Source organism: Heloderma suspectum, chromosome 1, assembly GCF_057233095.1.
Source record: "Heloderma suspectum isolate Gila_16-S chromosome 1, 16-S_ref, whole genome shotgun sequence".
Taxonomy (NCBI): Eukaryota; Metazoa; Chordata; class Lepidosauria; order Squamata; family Helodermatidae; genus Heloderma; species Heloderma suspectum.
The window spans coordinates 193,707,345-193,732,127 of NC_139458.1; the positions used below are offsets into that span (position 1 = coordinate 193,707,345).

General features: G+C 45.8%; 1 protein-coding gene across 4 annotated transcripts in view; it reads left to right on the plus strand.

The window, feature by feature from the left end:
• Positions 1 to 19,300: 19,300 nt before the first annotated feature.
• Positions 19,301 to 24,783, plus strand: part of ITGA4 (integrin subunit alpha 4) — an 80,096-nt gene continuing 74,613 nt past the window's right edge. Inside the window, exons 1-3 of one of the 4 annotated variants that reach the window (XM_084814935.1) lie at positions 19,301 to 19,713; positions 20,161 to 20,282; positions 20,704 to 20,837. In XM_084814935.1, coding sequence (XP_084671061.1) covers positions 20,822 to 20,837 — 16 coding nt within the window. In that variant the 5' untranslated portion in view covers positions 19,301 to 19,713; positions 20,161 to 20,282; positions 20,704 to 20,821. Of the gene's footprint in view, positions 19,714 to 19,746; positions 20,137 to 20,160; positions 20,838 to 24,783 lie in introns of those variants that run through there. The other 3 variants (XM_084814928.1, XM_084814908.1, XM_084814918.1) reach the window with 3 other exon arrangements.

A 24,783-nucleotide genomic window follows, 5' to 3' on the forward strand; every position in this document is an offset into this window, starting at 1 on the left:
TCCACCACAGGGGGAGATGCTGCTCCTTTGGCAAGAATGCTGCTGCCTGCACCGGCCTCCTCAACCAGCAGCCTCTGGGCCCTGCGCCTGGCCTCCGCACTCTGCTGCCCTGCACCACCAGGACACACTATCCAGACTGGGGGAGAGCCGGCTTGCCTACCCGTGCTGCTAGTCCCAGCGGCACGTCGCCCACCTCTGCCCCTGCCAGCAAGACCCCGGAGATGCTTCGTGTTGGGCTTGTGTGCTTTGCCGCACAGGGTAGCATTGTATTATTTCAATAACAGATGTTAATGTGTGTGCAGTGCTTTGCCCAGTTTTTGGAAATGTACTGCTTTCCCACACACTGTTTACTTGTCCACATAGCACAAGTACATACACACACGAGCAAAAGAAAAGCAAAGAACTAAAGTACAAGCAAAAGGGAGGGGGGAACTAACTATAATCCTAGCAGAAGAGAAAAGGGTTTTTAATTTTAATTTTAATCTTTTTTAGGGAAAGGAGATAAAAAATGGGAAGGGAAGGAATACAGGAATTGAGAAGGAGGGCTGGAGAGGAGCCAAGAACAAGGACAAGAAAGTACTCATCTATATATCTATCTAGACAGAATCAAAGTAAGGGCAAACTAATGGTTGAGAGAGAATTGAGAAGGGTATGGGGGGGGTCGATGGGTGTGTGTGTGGGGGGGAAGCTAAGCGGCAAAGTGAATGAGGCAAAGTGGGATTTCTGGTTTTTTAAATGAACAAACAAGAATGAAAGGTAAAACCTATTAGAGAAGGGTGGGGTGGGGAGACAAAGAACTAGGGAGGAAACAAACTAAGTACTAAATGTTTGGGTTTTTAAATAAAGAATCTACAAAAGAAAGAAAGAATAGTTTGGGATTGGGAATAAAGAAGAAACACAAAGCTGCCCACACACACCCTATACATCTCTCTCTAACAACAAATAAAACCACCACCTAACCAGCAGGCTGTCTCTCACATAATGACAAAAGCAGGCTGATCTTTCTACTCCAGTATTCCTCCCCACCCACCACCCACCACTGTCACTGACTGGAGACTGCTGGATTACGTTCAGCCCTAATTTGGCAACTAGAATTGCCATTCACCAAAGCTCACTCCCTCTTCTGCCTCTGCCTCCGCCTCCGCCTCCTCCTCTTCCCGTTCCCCCCTCCCTCCTCCTCTTCTCTCCCTGATTTATCAAGTTGATACATTTGGAGCCAGGCTGTCTGGGCTGCTCACAAGTCATCAGAAGAGCTACAAATCTCTGAGGTGGACTGAGGCGCCTCGACAACGACGTGCTTCGCTTCAGGGTGCCTCAGTGCTGTTCTGATCCACTTCAGATCATGCCAAGGCACCTCCAAAACAGCTCACTTAGCTTTGTTATTCGGGATTTGGACCGAAGTGGTGCACAGCCCTACTCTATTCAGTGGGAAGGTTGTGACCAGCCCCACAGGATTGCTGTAAGGATTTTGGAAGCAAGCATTCCAAAGCACTTCACGCACTAAGGGTGCAATCCTATGCAGGTGTAGACAGAAACAAAGTCCTACAATGCCCAGCATCCCCCAGCCATGCTGGCTGCCTGGGGCATGCTGGGAGTTGTAGGACTTTGTTTCTGTCTACACCTGCATAGGATTTGCGTCCTAAAGCAATAATAGGCATTTAGGTATATCCAAAATTTCCAAATTAAATTAACACAACGTGTAGTTAAACTTTGGATTTTGCTGCTGCAAGATGTAGTGACATTTACCAATGGACAGCTTCTTTAAAAGGAGATCGCACACGTTCATAGAAGATAAGGCTATCCGTGGTCACCAGACATGATGGCTATTTGTTACTGCCAGTATCAGAGGCAGTATGCATCTGCATGCCAGTTGCTGGGAAACAACAGCAAGAAAGCAAGATTGCACTCATGTCCTGTGTGAGGGCTTCTCATAGGAAAGTGGTTGGTCATGGTGGGATTCAGAATGCTGGACTAGGCAGGCCTTTGGTCTGAGCCAGCAGGGCTCATCTTATGTTCTTATGCTATGGAGTCTTTTTTCCCCTTTCATATTTCGTCCTGTCCTGTTAGCACAATTTTGTTCTCTTCACTTACAGGCCCTGGATGGTTGTATGCATGCATATTAGTTCGACTACATGTTGCATTGTGGATTTTACAGTCTTAAAAGTGACATAATCATTAGTCTCCACATGCGTATTGTGTTCAAAGTCTCACTGCATCATGGGTTTCTTGAGGCTATAAAGAGCTATATACACAACAAAATGCATCCTGGAAGAACACTCAACTAGGGGAGCCAGCAGTTCTAGAAGCAAAGAAGGTCAGTAAAGGTCCTTTCTGTTGGCTGTGCTGAGTTGCCCTGTTCTGGAAACAAGCATTTCCACTCATTTTGGGTTGCTTTTAGAACCTCTAGCTTCCTATTGCAATGGGTCCTGCTGGCTTTTATTGTGCGATTGCCTTGCTTCAAACAAAGAATTTTGCTGGGTGTCTGTCCAGACCATGCCATCTTCCATTTGTAAACCTCATATGTTTTCCCAGTGTTTCTTTGGACTTATTTTCTTTAAAAATAGGTTAAGAAGGAAAAGAGAGAACAGCTGCCCAATGCAGTAGCACTAGGAGCTGTCTGTCTGGGAACACCCTGGATCCCTGATGTGCAACTATTTCTGCACATGAACTTTATGTGGCACCCTTATCCATTCTGCTCATCTATACCACTTCCATGTCTGCAAAATGACGCCGTTGGGTCCAGCTCCTATAGTCTGTGAAGGGGGTAGAAACAAACAGGATAAATTGACTGTTGACCCTGGATTAATTTTTTCTCGTAATCTGTAGTGTGTGTGTGCGCGCATGTGTGTATGTATATATGTATTCTAAGCTTATCCAGTCTGTATACTGGAGGGTATTGGAAGCTAATCTGGTAAGGTTTCTGAGCATTGATTATCTCCCACCTCCTTGCAAGGAGGGTGTTAGACTAAAGATCCCTTCAGGCCTATAGGTCCATGGTTTAAATAACTGACTTCAGCCTTTTACATGAGCTCAATTTCTGGCTCTTGGTTCCTATATATAAGGCAATTTGTCACATTATATGAAGTGCTTCTGGGATTCCTTCACATATTTGAGAGAGTGCCTTCTTCCTTACCAGCCTGCCCAGTCACTGAAGTCATCACATGAGGGTGGCTTCAGGTGGACCTGTGGTCCATTTGGAGTCCACTCGTAGTACAGCCTTCGGTGTATTGGCTCTCTATCTATGGAACCACCTACATGTTGATATCAGGCAGGTCCCAATGTTTTGTTTTCTGTGCCCTCTGAAGGCATTTTTATTTCAATAAGTCTTCCCTGACTGACCAGCCACAGTTTTACAGTTTTAGTGTTATAATCTGAGTTTAAATATTTTAATTCTGCATTTTGATTCTGCTTTCTTTCTTTTATTGTTTGCCACATGGAAATTCTGCTGGATGTAGGTCATTATATAAATCTTGCAAATAAATAAATCTGAACACTTCAGTGGGTTTTACATTGGTGTAGAGCTGCTTAGGATCATGCTGTAAAGCCGCCTTGTCTGACTTGGTGCCCTCTGGATGTTTGAGACTACAACATCTCCCATCAGCACTTGCCAGCTCGGGGAATGGTCAGGGATGATGGGAGTTATATTTCAAAACACCTGGAGGATACCACGTCAGGGAAGACTGCTGTAAAGCTATGAATAAATGAAAGGATGATGTGCATTCTAGAAAGAATGTTAGACTAGAATGTGTTGGCAGCATTATTGGTCAGAGCCAGGGAAGGCATTGCCCTTGTTTATAACGCAGCTGTTGTAGGTGGCTGCATCGGTATCTGTGGCATGTTGATGTGCAGAGTGCAAAAACGAACCTTATTTCTCAGGAGAGCCCTGCATATGTCAAGTATATTGTCTCATTAACTCAATCCATTTATCAACCCACTGAATGCCAATTAAACTGCACAGGATGGGGCAGGTATATGGTGGGCTGTTGGTGCCAAACTTTATTACAGCTGAGCTTTTCTGGCTCAGCAGCAGCACACTCGAGGCGCCACAAAATGGCAGACGTTTTCCTGAGCCAAGAGACATGTTCTTGAAAGAATCCCTTTGATGAGTTGGAGGAGGAAGAATAGGAAAGGCTATTGTAGCCGTGTAGAAATCATCAGGAATGTAACATCACCGTTCGCACTGTACATTTCATTCCGATGAAGATGTCAACCCGGCTCACGTCCAGCCCGCCCGTGCCAAATGTCTTCTTCGCAGCGTGCAAATTAGATCAGTGTAATTTCATCAGGATGATCACTGGAGTTGTTGGTAGTTAACACAGCTAGTTTTTTCATGGCTTCTGCTGCAGGCTGCCGGCACAGCTGAGCTAACGTTGCCCTTCGCGGAAAGATGCAGACATTGATTTGATATTGTTCTCTCAGCACCATGGCTGAAAAGCCACTCTTGCCAAGTCCACTGCACAAAGGGTCTCTGTGTTATTAGTGTCAGCTCTGTAAACTGGATGGCTCCATCCATGGAACACCTTTCCAGATTCTACAGCAGTGAGGAGGAGGAGGAGGAGGAGGAGGAGAATTATAATATAAAAATAAAATATCATCATAGATGCTTTTGTGTTGGATATATCCTCATCATATACTATCAGACAAATTCTTTAATTTGAAGTAGAGGACCACTTAATACTAGCGTAGATTATGGGAAACGGGGGCAGATAGTAGGGTGTCCAGGTGTCCCACTTTACAGAGGGCAGTCCTCTATTTTGGACAGCTGGCAAAGGGCAGTCCTCTATTTGAAGGTGTTCTCTATTGGAAGAGGTGTCCAGTCCAAGCCTGTTTTATCAGCAAAGAGCGAGAGCAGGGGCCTTGAAGTCGCCCATCAACGGTGAGCACCCAGACAGCAGATCGAGCAGGCAGGCACGGAGGTCACCTAGTCAGCCTTCTCCACTGTGGTGAGATATATTGCACTTCTGTTTAAATTATAGTTATTCTTTCTGAATGTGCATCTCTGCATGTAAATTAGCACATGCAAATGCTATGCAAATCGGTGTCCTCTTTTTTTAGTGATGAAATTCCTCTTTTTTGGCAACACATAAGTAGTGGCCCTAATGGATCGGCGCCCTTCCTCCATTTCCAGGCAAAGGCTTCTTCAAGCATGCAGCTATTCCCTAGCAGCTTTTGCAGAATAGTCCTACAAAGCCCAGTTCAAAGGCAATAGAGCGATATCCAGTTCCAATGGAATGGAACAGGGGTACCTTTGCTTCAGAAGGAAAAACCCTGCTTGTGCGCTCTGTGTGTGTACGTGCGCATGTGTGTGTGTAGCTGTGCTGCTGCCCCTCATAATGAGAGCCTCATTTTTAAGACTGAATGTGCATGGCAGGGGGAGCACCCAGCCTGCAAAGTGGGGTTTTGCATAGGATAAAAACTAGCTAGTCGCAAAACAAGTTCTGGAAATGTCCATTTCCTCCTCAACACGCCCTCGTCGCCCTGTGAACGTTTCAAGGTGAGGTTTGGCTACATGGACTCTTGGGCATGAAACTCAAAGTACTGCTCTTTGCCTTGAGGCTAGTCAGCCGTATCTCCTGGCACAAATCTCATCTCTGCAAGTTAAGCACTGCTCTGAGCTTCACAACAGGGCCTGGGGATGGCGGTGGGGAGAAGGGAGAGACTTGCGCCCCTCGTCATTAATGAGGTCACAGAAACTGTCTGCCAGAGACACTTCCATGACCGGATTCCAGCAAATTGAGGTGGCCTGGCTTGCTGAAGACAGAAATGATGGAAGTTATGCCATGTCAATAATGTATATTTTAGAAGATGAGCATATCCTGCCCCATCCGGGGGTTTCTTGAGGGTGCACTGCCTAATGGCATATATAGATGCCATGAGCAAAGATGCCAAGAAGCAGAACTGTCCTTGAGCCAGCTCAGTGGAAAACATAGAAGGCAAAAGGCTGACACTATCTCCCCAGCATTTTCTTTGAACCCTTCTTGTCCTGCTACCAGTAAGAATGCTAACCATTTTACTTTAGAACACTCTTCTCATACTCTGTTTCAGGAATCATTACAACAACCCTGTAAGGTAGGTCAGCATTGATATCCTCATATGGCAGATGGGGGACTTAAAGCTGAGAGATCATGGTATACTTAAGGCCACGCTAGTGGCAGCAGTATGGTTTGGACTGTGGACTTAATGGTTTAGAACTCAGCCTTCTGGGCTGGAGCTAGATCGGGGCAAGGAGCCTTTTTCTTATGAAGGCAGCGGAGGCTGGTGGCTCCAATCTTGGTGGGGCTGTGAATCCATTCTGGGTTTCAGTCAGATCCAGAAGGAACTTCAAAGGAGCTATCCAAGGTGCTGAACCCTATCCCCAAAGTGGGTACAGCACCCTGGATAGCTCCTTTAGAGTTCTGGCTGGCTCTGACTGAAACCCGGAGTGCATTCAAAGCCCCACCAAAATCGGAACCACGAGCCTCCACCGTATGAATGTCCGGAATACCTGTGTTGAAGCCTGTCAGGGATGGCATTCCAGCAGTGGGCGAAACATGAGCTCAAAGTGGGCAGGGCTGTGGTGGAAGTGGCTGGCATTTGAAGAGCAGGCAGAGCTTGAAACTAGACCAAGGTCTGCATGTGGCCCTTGAGTCACAGGTTCCCCACCCTGAGCTAGATGTTAGGTGTGGTTGCCATTGAAGCACAAGCAGCCCCCTGCCTCAGGGGCTGCCTCAGGCAGCCAAATGCCTTTGGCCAAGGGCAAAATGGCACCCTCTCCCCATTCCAGCGACAGAAGCTGACTAGACTGCCAATAGAATCTTATTTCAACACTGGCGATGGGATAGCATCCTCCACCCACCTGAGGGCAGTGGGGCAGCTTAGGGGGTGCAAATCAGGCTGTGTGGTATGCACACAACTTTGTTTTACAACAGAGGGGAATGCCTGCGTTGTTCAGGGCAAACAGCTGAGGGGTGTTTCTGGTGTCCACCAACTTCTGCTGCCTGAGGCAGTTGCTTCATCCTGCCTGTAATGGTAGGGCCGGCCTTGCCCTACCCTGTCTTCATCTCTCCCCTGATAATACATAGAGACATAAACTGCAGGAAACCACATCATCGTTCCCCATGTTCCATCTCCCCATGCTCAGGTCCTTTGGCTTGGGGCTGGGGAAATCCTGAGCCTGATAATGTCACATATTGTGTGTTTCTCTACAACAGGGGTGGTAATCCCTCAGGTCCAAATCCAGCCCTCCAGCAGTTCCAGTCCTGCTCACTGGGGTTCCCAAGAACCTTTCCCCTAGCCCCACCCTTTCCCGCAACAACCAATCATTGAGTGTTTTCCTGGTTTTTATGAAGTTTTTTTCCCATTCTTAAAAGTTGAAATGCCTCTTCTAAGGCTTTTAGTTGAAAGCAGAAAGAGCTTTAAACTAAAACATATGGGTGTTTTTGGTTTATGGCTCCACCCATGTTGCCTTTGGCCCACCCTCCACTGGAATGCCGCCCCAGAGAGCTTCTCTCAAATGGAATTTGGCCCTCAGGCTGAAAGATGTTCTGCATCCCTGCTCTACATGTTACCAGGGGAAGAAAGAGGGAGTGACATGGAGTTGCTGCTTTCCGCAGCACCCTTGCATCATTCATGGTACAGAAGAGAGTGGCTATGGTGGAAGGGCCAACTAGATACCCTTTGCCATGAGGTTATACCAGCACTCACCATGAAACCCCTTTTGATGTATAGGGCCACCTCTGCAAAATATTGGAGTGCCAACAAATTCTATTTACCTCTTTCTCTCCTGCCTTTAACCTACAGTAAAGTCATATCAACATGCTGCTTGATTGCATTTTTGTGGCATACACACACACCTGCATTTGTCAAGCATTATTTTACATCAACATTTATTTTGTTGGTTTCCCAGACTGTTTAAAAAAACATTTCTAGTTAAAGAGAGCTTATATTGTACTGAAGGTAGAATTTCAGATGTAGCTGTGCCAAGGAATCCATTCCCTCATCTGCCATTTCACCCTCCTTCTGAACCTCCTTCAGCAATGGCGTTACCACCTGAGGCTTTTCTTCAGGCGTGCTGGGCCCCAGATGCCAAGCTTTGGAAGGCTGCAACAACATCTGGCGACTTTGTGAGCTATATAGGCTGTTGTGCTCATAGATCTGGAATGCCTCTCAGCATATCACTTGATCAAACTGTTAATCTGATATTAGGGAGCTCCCTTTATCTTTTTTGGAAAGCACTCTCTTCTACTCACCTTTCAATTTGTCAAGGGGGTAATTTTCTCAATAAGTACACATTAGAGCAATCAAGAAGAAATCTTTTGTTTGCAATAGAATTCTAACATAATAGCTGCTACTTCCATCAAATAGTCAACCTACCACTAATACAAGCAACAACTACAAATCCTTTTATTGTCTAGTGTTATTTTTATTAGGGGGGAAATTGGCAAATAAATAATAATTTTCCAAACTACGTAACTCCAAGACAGCTGTTGTTTATAATAGTTTGATATTTGTGATAAAGTGTGATCAAGCCACACTTTTCAAGTGCTCGTTAGCTTGATAAAATGTAAGCCTTTCTCTTGTTAACACGTATGTAGAAATAGTCTGGATTCTTAAAGCCAAACAAATATCACAAAAGTTTAGCTTTCCATCATCATTTTAGTACATATGAAAACAGTACACCTTGAAATTAATCTCTATTTTTAATCTCTATGGGTCTGTTATGATTATATAGTAATTCATTGTCAAAACTGTCTGATTTCAACAGGATTATATTGCAGTCATGTACTGGGTAATTCATATTCTAACAATGCCAAATTTCCCTTTTTCCTTCCTTTCAAATAATAGCATCTCCCAGAAGGCATACAATTGGCCATTGAAAAGGTTGCTTGTGGAAAAGATAGAATCTAATCTACTCCCATTTTTAAAGAGAAAATGGAAGGTGGTTTATCTAATTAAAGACACAATCCTAAACATGTTTAGAGAGAAAAAAGGCCAGCCATGGGGCACATTGGGAGTTGTAGGCCTCTTTTCTGTCTAAACTTGCATAGGATTGTGCCCTAATTCTGTCACAATGCAGGGGATTGGATCTAATGATCCCAGAAGTCTCTCTCTCTTTTATTAGGATTTTCTAATAAAATAAAATTTCCAAAATAAAGATTATCAATTTCTTTCTCATTCCATATAGTAGTTAAAGAGCAAACATCCAAACATGTATCTAAAAGTCTTTTTTTTATTATTCAAAAGAAGCCTAATTAATGGCACCATTTTTGAAACAAAGTTAATTGGTTAGAGCCCAGATCTCTCACAATAGTTAGGAGAAATCTGACATGTTGGCACATTCTCTCTCCCTCTGCCCCCCCCCCCATTTTGGAGAAGCTCTTTGGGGCCAGATTCCAGGGCAGGGGGCAAAGGCAAAAGTGCATGAGACTTACAAATCCAAACCCCTCCCCCAAATTCCATCATTATCAATGTATAGTAGAATGTCTACTCACCAGTAATCTGCTCAGAAGTAACATGTCTACTCACAGGTAAGCAGAGCAAGCCTCTGCATGTCTACTCAGAAGTAAGCTGGACTGAATTTTTCAGCAGCACTTTCAAACAACAGCCCAAATATCAAGCCTATGCATTTCTACTCATACGTAAGCATGCACAACATGTCTCCTCACAAGTAAGAAGGGCAAGCCTCGGCATGACTACTCAGAAGGAAGCAGACTGAACCATTCAGCTGTTGCTGGCCCTTCAGGGAAAAGCTCTTATCTCCAATCAGCCACTGATAGAAGATCAGTGCTTTCACCTGCTAAGTTCTAAGAAAAGGAGCCTTTTCAGTGATAAGTAGAGAAAAGCACTTATTTCTGATCAACTGCTAACCAGAGATAAGAGCTCTACTCTGTAGCAAGGGGACAGTGACAGAAGTGGCTGCTGCAGCTGGGCCATATGGAGGAACCAGGACTGCAACTGGGAGCTCTCCATCCCTGATCTATTGGTAGAACATAGAATTCTTTAATTCAAAGTGTATTTATTTTGCACCAGGCTCCAGTTGATGGATCTCAGGGTTATAGTAAAGAACCAAATTAGATCCTCCCAAGCCTGAAGTCTGCCTATCCCTGTGCTGGATGATACTAACAAGGACTCTTGCTAATTCTTGAACCTGGATATCTCCATAAAATATGGTGGTGGCCAAGGACTCACTTTTTTTTTTAACAGGTTTGACAAATCAATCAAAGTAAGATCTATCGCAGGCTACTAGCCATTACAGCAGCTTCATTGACCTCCATGTAGAAGGGCATCATAGCTCTCCGAGTACTGAAGGAGGCAAACAACAAAAGGATTGGCATTGCCTTCATGTCTTCCCTGTGACCTGCCAGAGGAATCTGCCTGGGAACAGAATGATAGAGTAACAGTGCAACCTTATATGTGTCTACTTGGAAGTAAGCCCCATTGAGTTAAATGAGACTTATTGCCAGGTAGGTGTGTATAACAGTGCAATCCTATACATATCTACTCAGAAATAAGTTTAAGTTCAATTGGACTTACTCACAGGTAGGTGTGTATCAGATTGTAGGGTGAGGCTACAAGCAGAGATTGTACTGAATTGATCTTGGTCTGACTCAGCAAGACAGTTCTTAGCATAGTATTCCAGAGCAGAGGAAACTAACTCAGAAATATTTTCATGTACAAATGCTATGGTACGTGATGAAAACATGGATAGAATCTGATTAAAAACATGTGGCAAGATGTATAAAGCTCGGAAAGGAGCAGGGACATTTGTTCTGTGGCCTATATTTATACATGAAGGAGGGTAATGGCCTTGAGTCCATGAACATACACATCCAGCTCATAATGATGGGACAATTTTCCATTGACCTGAGCAGACTCCACTGAACAGAGTCTGCATGCAAAATAACCCAGCAAACTTTTTGGCAGGCTTGAGAGCACAACACAGCTCAGTAAACAGCAGGAGGGAGGAGGACCCTGATAAATGCAGCTTCCATCCAAGGAATGATTGTAGCCTTGATCAATGTAGTGTCCTCTTTTTAATTAATACCATCTGTAGAGCACAGCTAACTAATTAGGCTCTGGGGCATTTGACTGAGGAGATCTAGTATGCCCCATTTTTGATGAGTCTTGAACTGGCATATCTTTGTCTTACTACACTTGGGGTATTGGAAAGGGGGGAGGTGCAGACAGCAGGCAGCTCCAGAACAAAATGAGGGAAGGAACAAATCTTCAGAGATAACTTCCAATCTGTATCGACTAACTCTCCCATCCATATAAAACAGAGCACCTAAGGACAGCCCAGTCAAATGCTTTATTAAATTGTCTATTTTGGTCTCTTTCCCATGCTGAACTATTGTCCTATGTCTTGTCTTGTTTCATCAAGATAATAATCTCTCTCAGAGCATTTCTACACCAGCCTAAAATCCTGCATTTAAAATGGGGCTTTCTGCTTCCGTTTTAAATGCAGGATCACAACTGATTCCCTTTACACGCGCTCCCTTCTCAGTAGATGGCTGTTCCCATAGCATTATGTTTCCATGAAGAGGCATTACACATGCTCCAGATTCAGCGATACTTGCTCCTGGGTTCCTGCCCCTTTCCCTCACACATTAGTGGTGGGTGGGGACTGACATGCAGACAGCCCCCCCCCCACATGCAGACAGCCCCCCCCGGGCCCCGCCTCCATCTTCCATTCTTTTGGCCAGTCCCTGCCACTCAGCCCCTCTGCTTGCTCCTCCGCTCTGCCACCACCACCCCACCATGCGCTGCCACTCTGCCGCTCTGTTTTGAACAGGCAGGCTGAAAATGGCGCGGAAAGGCTGAACACCCATCAGACCTTCGTCACCATCTTCGACATCATGACCACCCCCCAACAACCACACTCAGCATTTCATTCACACTAGGGGAGAAATACACGGGGACATGGCACATTTGCGCATATCTGGAAAAATACCCCATTTTTCCCATTTGAAGAAAACACGGGATAAGTGGGAAGAAATAGTGGAATAACTGGACAACGTCGCCATGTAATGGACCCGCACAATTCAGTGAGTGAGCAACCATGAATACGCAATAAACTTGAGGTGTAGGGATCCCCCGAGATTGGGAATTTGTCCTCACTGTTTGCAATTTGTTCTGGGGTTGGGTGGTAGCTTTGCAACAACCTTTCAGGAAGATGCTGGGCACCCTTGCAGTACCCCAAAGGACAATTGGGAACCAGGTCATAATCTAGGAATCCAGTTCTTTCTTTGTGTCTGGTCTTGTTTTCTTTTCCTGCCTTCCTGCCTTTTTTCTTTCTTTCTTGGAGCAAAATAATACAGCTCACTTCCCCCTAATTGGTACTAATGCCGCCATGCTGACATGCACATTATGAAGGTTCTTTCTAACCTTCACCTTCTCTCCTGCAGCTTGCCTGCTTTTCTCCATGTATGCATTTCTCCATGTACTTGGAAATCAGTTTTCATAAAACATAATTTATGAAGTGGCTCTTAGGTACCCAGTAATGAATGCTTAAATGCACCGATTTATTTAGAGCGTAATCCTATGCATGTTTAGACAAAAAAAAGTCCTACAACTCCCAGCATTCTCCAGTTAGCCATGGTGGCTGGGGCATGCTGGGAGTTGTAGGATTTTTCTGTCTAAACATGCATAGGATTGCACCCTAAATATATGTTGTATTTCCACCTTTCTGTCTATGTTCGAGGTGGTACTGATGCAGGACTTAAGAACACCTGGTGGATAAAGAAAGCTCAAGAAATCCAGCATTTTGCAGATGCCCATGACGCATGGGGCTTTTTTAATGCCACAAAGGCCATCTACAGACCAACAAACCATGGTACAAACTCCTTACACTCAATAGATGGTGCCGAACTTCTAAAGGACAAAGAGTCTATTGCACTGCGTTGGAAAGAGCATTACCACAACCTCCTTAACTGTAACTCTATTGGCTGATGAGGTTCTCTCACAAATCCCACAAAAACAATCCAGAGATGAGCTTGCAGTATCCCCTAGTTTGGAGGAAGTCAGTAAAGCCATTAACCAAATGAAAAATAATAAAGCTAGTGGACCCAATGGGATCCCTGTTGAAGTCTTTAAAGAAGGTGTGCCTGAAGCTACACAACAGCTTCACAAGCTCATTGAAAAAATCTGGATGAGGGAGGAGATCCCAGCAGACTTCCGGGATGCCATAATTATCACTCTCTTTAAAAAGGGTGATAGAACAGATTGTGGAAACTATTGAGGCATCTCCCTTCTAGCTACGGCAGGCAAAATCCTGGCAATGATCCTCGCAAACCGCCCTCTACCTATCTCAGAAGACATCCTCCCTGAATCCCAAAATGGCTTCCGCCCTACCAGGGGGACAGTGGATATGATCACCGCACGACAGCTCCAAGAAAAATGCAGGGAGCAAAACCAACCCCTGTACATGGCGTTTATTGATCTGACTAAGGCCTTCGACACTATAAATCATACTGCTCTCTGGACCATCCTTCTGAAAACCGGATGCCCTAATAAATTTGTGAACATCTTGCAGCTCCTGCATGACGACATGATGGCAACAATCTTGGATAACAGTGGCTCTCAAAGTGATCCGTTCAGAGTGGGATCAGCCGTTAAACAGAGATGCGCCATTGCTCCAACCTTATTCGCTATCTTTATCGCTATGATTCTACACCTTGTTGAAGGGAAACTTCCCACTGGTGTAGAAATCATATATCGAACAGATGGAAAACTTTTTAATCTCAGTAGGCTGAAAGCAAAAAGTAAAGTAATTACAACCTCTGTCATAGAACTTCAATATGCTGATAACGTAATCTGCGCACATTCAGAGGAAAATCTCCAAACTATCCTAAATATCTTCACAGAAGCATATGAAAAGCTCGGCCTCTCGCTTAACATCAAAAAAAACAAAGTGCTTTACCAGCACGCACAAACACAATCCCTCTGTAGTGCCATCAATCCAGCTTAACGTTGTGATGCTGGAAAATGTTGATCACTTTTCTTATCTTGGCAGCCAACTCTCCACAAAAGCTGACATTAGGGATATCAGAGAATTCCGCCATGGATCTCGGTGAGGCCGAATGCCAGTGCATTTGGCCCCCTGAACTCCATGGCAGAACAGCCTGCCACCCCCCCCACCCCCCTGCGGATCCCCCCCGGGACGAGACTTACCTGGGGCAGATATTCCGGGCGGCGGCAGCTGCTGGTCTTCCGACCAGCTGCCACCGCCACCATTTCCATTGTTGAAAAAAAAAGATGTGATAGTTTTCTACGGCCGCCGCCATTTGTGTTCCTTATTTTGGGCTGTCTTAGTCTACATAAATAGTTATGTAGACTAAGACGGCGAAAATAAGGGGGAACACAAATAGCGTAACGGACGCTATTTGCGTTCCCCTTATTTTCGCCATCTTAGTCTACGTAAATATTTATGTAGACTAAGACGGCCCAAAATAAGGAACGCAAATGGCAGCGGCCGTAGCCGCCGCCATTTGCGTACACACTTTTTTTGTTTTGTTTTTTAAAGTTGGACGTGATAGGCTACGTAAAGATTTACATGGCCTATCACGGCTGACTACAGGAACGCAAATGGCGGCGGCTACAGCCGCCATTTGTGTCCCTGCTAGCCAGCGGCCGGATGTCCGGCTGCTGGAGGAGCTGGCCAGCGGCTCCACGTAATCCCCGTGGAGCGGAGCCAGCTGGCCAGGATTCCGGGGGGAGGGACGGAGCGCCTCCCCCCCCCCAGCGGAACCTGGCAGAGCCAGGTAAGGGCAATTTCGTACGTCCCTAGCCGACATCGATGCTGAAATTCAGCATCGCTTGAGCTCTGTGACTGTAGCATTCTCCGAATGAAGCGTAGAGTATTCGTGGATTGGGACATTTGCAGAGAGACCAAAATACTTGTTTACAAAGCCATTGTACCACCAACCTTACTGTATGCCTGTGAAACATGGACCATCTAAAACGCCACTCCCAACTTCTCGAAAAATTCCACCAATGCTGCCTCCAAAAAATTCTGCAAATTACTTGGGAAGACAGACAGACTAATGTCAGCGTACTGGAAGAAGCAAAGACCACCAGCATTGAAACAATGATTCTTCAACATCAACTTTGCTGGATCGGCCATGTTGTTTGAATGCCTGATTATCGTCTTCCAAAGCAGTTACTCTATTCCCAACTTATGAATGGAAAACAGAATATTGGTGGACAGCAAAAGAGATTTAAAGATGTTCTTAAAGCTAATATAAAAAAATGTAACATAAGCATTGAGAACTGGGAAGCTCTAGCCCATGAGTGTTCCAACTGGAGGTCAGCCTACATTAAAGGCGCTATGGACTTTGAAGAAGCACGAGTACAGAGTGAAAGGGAGAAACGAGCTCAGTGGAAGGCAAGTCAAGCAAACCCTCACCGTGACCGCCTTCCACCTGGAAACCTATGTCCTCACTGTGGGAGGCTGTGTAGATCCAGAATCGGCCTTTACAGCCACCTACAGACCCACTGCTAGAGATTAATGTGTCGATTGACCTATCTTCTATGAATCTGTCTGATCCTTTTAAAGAGTTATCTATATAGACTCTATCTTTGGAAGACAATCTTACTCGGTCACGAGTGATCGCCATGATGATGATGATGATGCAGGACTTACTCTCTGGTAAATGGACATGATAGGATTGCAGCCTAAAGCTGTCATTACAGCTCATTTGTAGTCTACAGTTTGGAAGGAGGGAGTTGTGGTTGCTTTCTGCCATACCGGCTACTTTCAGCTATGCTTGTCCAAAGGCAAAGTTTCCAGTGCCAGAGGGACAATGAAATGCAAAACTGAGCCTGATGGCACAATGGTCAACTGTTACCTTTTTTTGAGGATGGGGAGGCTTTGGGAAGCCATCCTGGGGTTTGCTTCAACAACAGCTGGTTAGTTCAAATCAAATTCTCTCTCTCTCTCACACACACACACACATACACACACATACACACTCCACTTCTTAGGTAACTCTGCCGTTAGGTACCAGACCCAGATTCTGAATGCCTCTGAACCTCTAAAAACATTCACAGAATTTCAGCAGATGTTTTTTCCTCTCTTTCTCATTCATACTGTTGGTAGAGCTGAGCTGAAATTTTTCAAAAGTCATTTTTTCTTGGAAAATGTCTGAGATTTTTCTTCTACTCATCCCCAGCCACCAAGAAAGGTCACTTTGCAGAATTTTCTCAGCATATACTTCACCATTTGTTTTGTGTTCCCCCTCCCCCCCCCCCTCAGACACATACACATGTGAAGCCCTGGAACTAGGGTGTTGTGGAAGATGCAAAATGGTGGCCAGGCTGCCAAAATAGTCGCTGCAAAGAAACAACTTAGAAAGAAAGCTTTACTACTGTGTTAATTGTAAGCACCCTCTGCCCCCAAGAAATTGTGAGACTTCTTTTCCCCTGTGATCCCCCATTTTTTTCTGCCCACAAATTAGGGTGGAGAAATTTGAGAGGCCATTTGCATACAGCTCTAGTTGTCATTGCTTAGCCCTTTTTGTCAAAGGTGCACTCAATTTGGGAAGCCTCCAGATTTCACAAGAGCTGTGTGGTCTGAGGCAAACCCCATAGTGCTGAGGTTTCCCACTGAAATGATGGAAATTGTCCATTGCAACTTGCACAATTCACTTTCAGTGAAAACAGAAGTTCAAAAGGGGATTGTAGCCTATAGCTGGTTTGTTTCCTAATTTCGAAAGTACCACCAGTCTTTTCACTGCTGCTTTATGTGCTCAGTATTGAACAGATCTTTCATCTTCATCTTTGTTTAACCCCATACTCTGTACGAACATATTGAATTACCAAGACTGTTGTAGGATGTGAGTTGTAGTCCAGCACATCTCGAGGGCACCGGACTGGGGAAGGCTAAACTAGCTACTCAAGGAACACTAATAGCCGAATGCAGCCTTCCCTTACCTGGATTCAGCTATTACTGTTCCCTGAGTTACCTCCAGACATGTTGAACTACAACTCCCATCATCATTGGCCAGCATGACAATAGCTGGGCATGACGAGAGTTGTAGTCCAGCAGTCTGGAAGGTGCCAGCTTAGGGGAGGCTGCTCTAATCCTAAATTTCCTTCACACCCTCAGCCAGCTGTTTCCCCATGATGTTATGCCATGCAGCAGAGAAGCATCTGTGACTGACACAACCACAAAGATGGTGTTGACCGTGTGGTCTTCCGGCCAAATTGACAACCTTGCTCCAAGCTGGCTGCTAAATGGTTCCACCCATATTGTGTTATTCATACATATACCACAGCTGCAGGAAGTAACACCACAGAGGAAGCCGTCCCTGTGCAGTTGGGTGTGTTAAGTGTGGGGCAAAAGTCTTACTAGAGCAAAAGACAATATTGCTAGAGTAAGCACTATTGAACTCAGTGTCATGGGAATGTTATAGTGCACTGCACTATGAAAATGACATGCTGACTGAATACAGATGAATATTTACACAGCAGTAATTGTAGCTACTGGAAATTAAAGAGATGAAGCAAATTTTGCCATACCTCTGCACCCAGAAATCTGTAGACGCAAGAGAATCAGAACATTCTTCTCACCTCTTGGCAGTGCATTGCAGTTGACCAAGTTACCTAGTGGTTGCATGCCCACTGTGGTAAGTTACTGCATAGAAGTCCCTCTGGTGCTATAATGAATTCTCCATCTCAAAGTTTCCCTTTTTATGACTGAGATCCCACTTTTACTTTTATGATACTGTCCCTACTTACAATAGCCCAACAGCTTTGAAAATTAGGCAGGGCTTTCCAAAATATGCACAATTAGAAGTACTTAAACTGTATATAAGTAAGGATGCAAGCCTATGAATAGTTAGGCATGCCTAAGCCTGTTTTTTGTTGTTGTACCACATGTTCAGCACAATCCTATATATATTTACTGGGAAGCAAATGTATTTAGCGTTGCAGTTTTAGGCATGCCTGCCTCCACATTTCAGTATGGTAGCGCTAGCAGGCCCAAACTCCAGAATGTGATGGGTCATATTTTGCAAATATGTAATCTCTTGCGACTGGGTAGTTATCATTTGTTGCCATGATACAAATATTTCTGGAAAAACTGAAATATTTCTGCGGGCATCAGATATGGGCAGAACAAGACACAAGTTTTTATCACTTCAAGGACTCATGCCTGGGCTCTTAAAACCCTGTGTTATCACAGTGGCGGGAATGTACTCTACCTATCTGTAACTTTCCTTCTCGTATTTATTATATAAAACTCTTCATTTTAGATACAGTACCCAAACCCTCAATAAGAACAACATTGTTCTTCACAGTGGCAGCGCTGTGATTTCTCCTCAAGTGCTAGAACTACCTTTCTTTTTATTTCATTCCGCATCCCAACCTATGGGTCTTCCCATGGGAAGGTCTTGCACCGTCCCAATCCAGTCCATCTCTCCTTGTACAGGATTCCCTCAGGGTCTTAAGGAAACTCTGTTTTAGCAGGTAGGTCACATTTTCCCCCATCACTCAAGCAACTTTATTTTGTGCATGGGGAAAACGCAATTCCTTCTCAGGTTACAAGGCTTCCACCGAGCAGATGGCGATGGAGAAGGTGGTGGGAGGTGGCACACACACACAGCTTGCCTTCGTTGAGTCAGGAAATCCTGGGAAAGCTGCCTGTGGATCATCATTCCAAAATCTTCAGCTGTGCAAAACATCCCGTCTAGCCCGAAGAAGAGTTCTGCATGATAACAAGCGCCCGGGCATCACTGCGTGACATTTTGGTCGAACCCAATAAGGGCGTCGCTCGACTGTGGATCCTCGTGGAGCGGTGGGAGATCCGCTTCTGGCTAATCACGCACGGCGGAAGCTGGCGGCTAGAAGGCTGTTTCGTAGGTAGGCGCAGCTACACCAAGCAGCGTGCTGTGGAAACTTCGAGAGAACGTGTGGCACGCGAGGCTTCCGCGCCCCTCGCCCGTCCAGCTCTCGGTTTCGTCTTCTTCCGCCCAGCCCGTTCTTCTTCTTGGGGGGAGTTAAGGGCGGCGCAAGGCCGCGCAGCCATTTCCCACAGCCGTTCTCCACGCGTCATGCCCCCTCCCTCTTTCAGCGCGGGGGTCGGGGCCCGCCAGCCGAAGTATCCTCGCCCCCGCCTCCTCACCGCTAACATCCGCCGTCGGCTCTAATTGGGAGCAGCTGGGAGAGCTCCGCGCGCGCTCCAAGGGCTGCCCGCATAGATTTGGCGCGTCGGCGCGAGGCCCAATAGCGCCCCCTGCAGCGTGTCAGGATCAGCCGCGGCCCCGCCCCGCCCCCCCGAAACGCCTGCAAGGCGCCGTCAGCAGCACGATGCTGTAATTCCAGCGCAGACGGGGCAATTCAAGCCTCGAGCTTTGCGCCTCCTCAGCCCTCAAGCGGCGCGGCGTCGGAAGGAGGCCCCCGTCCTCTTCCTCCTCTGCACGCCCGCTCTGCAGAGTCTCTCCACGGCCAGTATTGGGGAGGGGAGCCTGAAGGCGGCCACCTTTTTCTGCCTCAGGAGCTGACACACACACCCCAGCCCCCCAAATAGGAAAGCAAAGTTATGAGGGCCGCTTGGAATAAGGCGGAGGGGGGATTCCCCTCCACGGGGGTTGCGCAGCTGCTTCTGTTCCTCAGCTGTTTCCCGACGGCTGCTCAGCCCTATAACCTCGACACGCAGCACTCGCTGGTCTTCGAAGGGCTCAATGGGACTCTGTTTGGGTACTCGGTGCTGCTGCACAGCTTTGGCCCCAGCCGATGGTAAGTGGCTCTCTCTCGAGGCAGCTCGATTGCCGCCTCCTCCTCCTCAGGCTAACATCTCCCCTGACTATCACCGACTGCTAACAAAAACACGATGGTTTTATGGCGGGGGTGGAGGGCATGAAGACTTTTGCTCTGAGTCAAGCTAACAAATAGCGTCTCCCCCGCCCCGTCACCGGAGCCTTTAGTGAAGAAAAAGAGCCAACTTCACTGTGTTTAACTTAAAGGCACGCATTCCCCGCGCCCTCCACCCGTCCCATCCAGAATCCTAGTTGTTAACGGAGGAAAACTGCTTCTCTGTTATCATCATCATCATGTGGACTAGACGCGTTCTCTTCCAATTTACGGCTGTACCTGGCCAGGAGGCTTGCCAAAGAATGCCTGTTCTGCCTCCAGAGGGGTTGATGTCTTGCTGTCACTTTGGTAATCCTTGCTTTTCTTCTTTAGGCTTGTAGTGGGTGCTCCTAAAGCCAGCTGGGCAGCCAATACCTCAGTGGTGAATCCAGGTGCAATTTTCAGATGCCAAATTGGGAAGAATCCTGGGAGAGATTGTGAACCACTCCAAGTGGGTGAGTGGAACCGAGACTTGTTGGCAGCCAAACATGATGATCCAGCTGTAGTGAAGCTACCCAAGATCAATTGAACGAAGACATACAAGTTCATTGTGTATCACTTTTCAGTGGTGATATTTCTTTCCCTCTGTTTCCACTCAGTAACGCCTCCGAAGTATCGAAATGATAAATAGTTATTGAAGTTATTTCTCTCTCTCTCTCTTCGTTCTTTCTCCAGAATGGAGCTAGGATGTCTACAAGCTGGGTGAAAAGTCACTGTAATTGCAGAATCAGCACAAAACTGTTTACTTTTAATCTTGATTTATTGGTGTTATAGGGTATTGCTTTTTAGGGGGGATTCTCAAAGAATGGTGTGTTTTCCTTCGTGATACTTCAGCTCTTGGTTTGTTTATACTCCTCTGTATCTTGTTTATTTCAGCATATTCATTCATTTTTATTTGAGCTGTGTTTTTCTCAAGAAGATACCCAAAGCAACACATACCAAATAAAAACAAGAGAGCCAATAAGCTAAGAAAACATGAAGTGCGATCCTAAGCATGTTTACTCTTAGAAGTAAGTTTCACTTCGTTCAATGCAGCTCCGTCCCTACAAATTGTGTTTAGAATTGCAGCTTCAAAAATAAAAGTACCATAAAAATACGAAAAGTACCATAAAAGTCAGCAATACAAAAGAGTATTTTAGATCTGGATAAAACATGATTTGGGTATTCACTGCCCAGCCCCCCCCCAGTCCCAGATGCACAAATCAACATAGAATGTGGGGCTGTTAAGCCCATTGAAATCAAAGGGCTTACATGACATAACAGTATTCTGAATTGTGGCCTTTTAATGTGTATTCTTATAAGGAATGACTTGTTTAAAATGTCCACTACCAACATATTAAAAATGCATTGGCGGTTTGCAAATGGCAAGTTAGTTGGCTGGTTATGACTGAATTTGCTCAAGACTAAAAATGACATTTGAAAGCCTTATGCACAGTCTCATTTCCGGCCCCTGCCCCTCTCAATGTTCACAGAACACTTATTTCATAAGCTTATGGGAGCTTAAGATACACTTTTAAGGTTTTATAGAAACAAGAGTCCAAGAGTTTTGGAGCCAAGATCGCTTATAACTGCAGTCACTAAGGAGAAGGAGGGGGCAATCCCTCAAATTCTTAAATTATGCTGAGAGGAGTTTAAATTGGGCAGAAAAATGTGTCTTTCCTAAATGCATTCCAGTTCTTGAGTCATAGTTGCTGGAAATGGAGGGTCTCATGGATAAATTGGTGGAGGAATGCTATCGGCATTGTGTGTCTGTCTGCCTCCACAATGTGTAGATGTCTATAAAGTATAGCCATTCAAGAAAAAGGATCATAATGAGTGTTACGTCCCCTGCAGGCTTTATTTTTTACAGGCTGGTGTTGATGCTTTGAAGACTAAATGAAAGATCAGCTGTTCTCCATTTAGGGATTTCCATGGGCTGGTTCATGCATGCATGTTTATTGCCTCATGGCTGCAGCATCAAGTAGTGATAACATGTATGTGTGAAGGAGCCAGCATAGAGAGGCATTTGATACTACCTGAAATGCAGTGCTTTTCCTATCGCACAGTTGGCTGCAATGAATCAAAACGATGAGTGATGTTAATGGGGGGGGGGAGGGTTGTAGCTCAATGACAGTGCACCTACTTTGCATGCAGAAGGTTCCAGTTTCAATCTCTGACATCTCCAGGTAGGGCTAGGAATAGACCCCTGTCTGAAACCCTGGGAAGCCAGTGCCAGTCACCGTAGACAGTACTGGGCCACACGGACTAATGGTCTGAATTGGTAGATCAGAAATCCCTCGAGATGCCAGAGATTGACCCTGGGACCTTTTGCATGCAAAGTTTGTGCTCTGCCACTGAGATACAGCCCTCCCCTGCATTTGTATTGCTCACCGCTTTACGAATTGCAGCTGGCTATGTGAACGGCCTCCGTGCTAGCCCTCCTTGTGCAGACCAGATTCATTCCTGCGTTGCTTTTCCATGTGTGCTGCCTGCATAAGCAAAGAGTAGCATTTTAATTACTTGATGGTAAGAGCCCCATATCAAACAGTGAGTTGGGGCACTTACACTTCAATGAATCTGTTGGGAAGGGTTCCTGCCTGCGGTGTCAAGCCATGCCCTTTCTCATCGACAGGCTCCCTAGCCTGTCATTTACAGTGCATGACTAAGATGTTTGCTTGCAAGTAAATCAGCTGGTGCAGGAGTGCCAGCCCTACCTCACAGGGTTGTTGCTGTGAGGATGAAAGGGAGAGGAGGAGGACCATGTAAGCCACCTTGGGTTCCTTGGAGGAAATAAGGCGGGATATCAATGCAATAATAAATAAATAAATAAAACTTGCCACTTAATAACGGCAGGCTGAGGAGCATACTCATGAGTGGTTCTATTTAGTGGGTACCCTCTCCTGCTTCTCCAAGCAGCAAGCCCTCGGTGACGTTATTCCTCGTGCTGCCTGTTGAGACATTGCAGGGAAGGTAATGCCTCCTTATAAGGGTAGTAACTTGTGTTACAAAACTGAGGAATTCTAACTAGGAACACCACTGGGTTTGAGGCAATTCATCAATTCCCCCCCTCCCCCATATGTCCTACGAAAAGCAGTTGATGTGGAGATGCCCTTTGGCCATGTTTGCATCTCTCTCAGTGCTGGATTTGGAGGGCCCTTGGGCAAGATGCCTTCAGTGCACCCCCTTCCTGAGTGAGCCCCCCTCCTCCTCTCAGTGCTGCTGTTGCCAGTGTCTCTATGCAAGCATTTGCTGGACTCCATGAATCCCGGCAGGGCCCACTGAGGCTGACGCCTTGCATGGCATCTACTGCCACATGGACTCCCTGGTGGCATTGCTGCAGGAGCAGCTAGTCTTGCCCTTGCAAGCCATCTTGGTTCCTGGCTGCTTACCTGGCTCCTGCCAGGTAAGCCTGCTCACTCATGAGAGGGAGGCTGGCAGTTGGAGCAGCACTGCCACTGGTGTGTGTGTCAAGTGGCAATGGGTGTTGGGCAGCACTGTGGGTGGCGTGTCAATAGTCCCCCCCCCCAAATCTGGAGCTGGCCACGGCTCTAGGGGTTGGCAGTGGCCTTCCTGCTGGGGTATGTTCCTCAATGCTGATTCCTTACTCCAGGTTTGATCTCTATTTCAGGTTAACTGTCTCCCAACACATTCACATCTTATACTCTGCCACCACAGACCTATAGTTCTGTGGTAACATTTCTCTTGGTCCAGTGCAGATCCAAGCACTGTGATTGCACCAGGATGCTGTTGCACTCATGTCCTGCTTGTGGGTTTCCTGTGGGCAGCTGGTTGGCCACTGTGTGAACAGAATGGTAGGCTAGATGGATCCAGCAGGGCTCTTCTTATGTTCTGAGCTTGATCTATCTGTCATGCAGGCTGTGTGAGTTGTAACTGTTCTATGAAACATACTTTAAACATGAAAATGATGTTCCAGAATAATAATGTTATTGCTCATGATGCTGAAGGACTTAAATCTGTACGCTTTCCATTGGGCTCTGTTGAAATGCATGAGTGCAGATGTTTGCATTCCTGTGATTATCTGTAGGAAGCCTGTGTACTTGCAGACTTTGGATCCAAGGCATTGTCAAATAACTAAACTCAGTGTTATACTTTATCAGGGCCAGTGTCAAGACATGATTGCGTACCTGCTGATGGCCCACATCCCAGGATGGCTTACTGACAAGAGCCCCCTTGAGTTGCTCCTCCACCATTACAACCTACTTGTTCACCTGCTTCCTTCTCTGGCCCAGACAATCGTAGTGGTGAGGAGGGGCAGTAGATGCCATGGCCTGCTTGCTCACTGTTTCTCTGCCTATCAGGCAAGGAAGTGGGAGCAATGGTGAGGAGAAAGCAGTTGGTGACAATGGCGGTGGGAAGATAGTCTCACTGAGGGACTGGGGCTATTGAGGGTGTCTTGCCCAGGGACCCTCAGAAACCTGGAGCCGGCACTGCATGTTATAACCCATTCCTACATATTTATTTAACCCATATAAATACAGAACTGACCTGTATGTAGCACAAAAATCTGTTGCTTTCCTCAAACATTTACATTCTCTCATGCATAAACCTAACTACAGCCTCCCAAATCTAACTTTCAGGGAAGTAATTAATTGACATTTTTTAATGGTGAAGAGTAGGAAAAGTGAGATGTTATTTCCATTTGATAGCGTGAATTCCTTAAGGTTTCTATGCATAACCATGTAGATAGGTTTGAAATGGCTTCCTAAAGATTTGAACATAATATCTGAAGAAGCCCTCAAATGTAACGTGAAACATGTATACAAATGAGTCACTCCTCTGGGTGGAGAGAATTAAGGCTGCAATCCTAGACACACTTAACCTGAGAGTAAGTCCCAGTAAACTAAATAGGAATTACTTCTGGGTAAAAGCGAAGAGGATCTAAAGAGCCTCTTGTTGAGGGTGAAAGAGGAGAGTGCAAAAGCTGGTTTGAAACTCAACATTAAAAAAACTAAGATC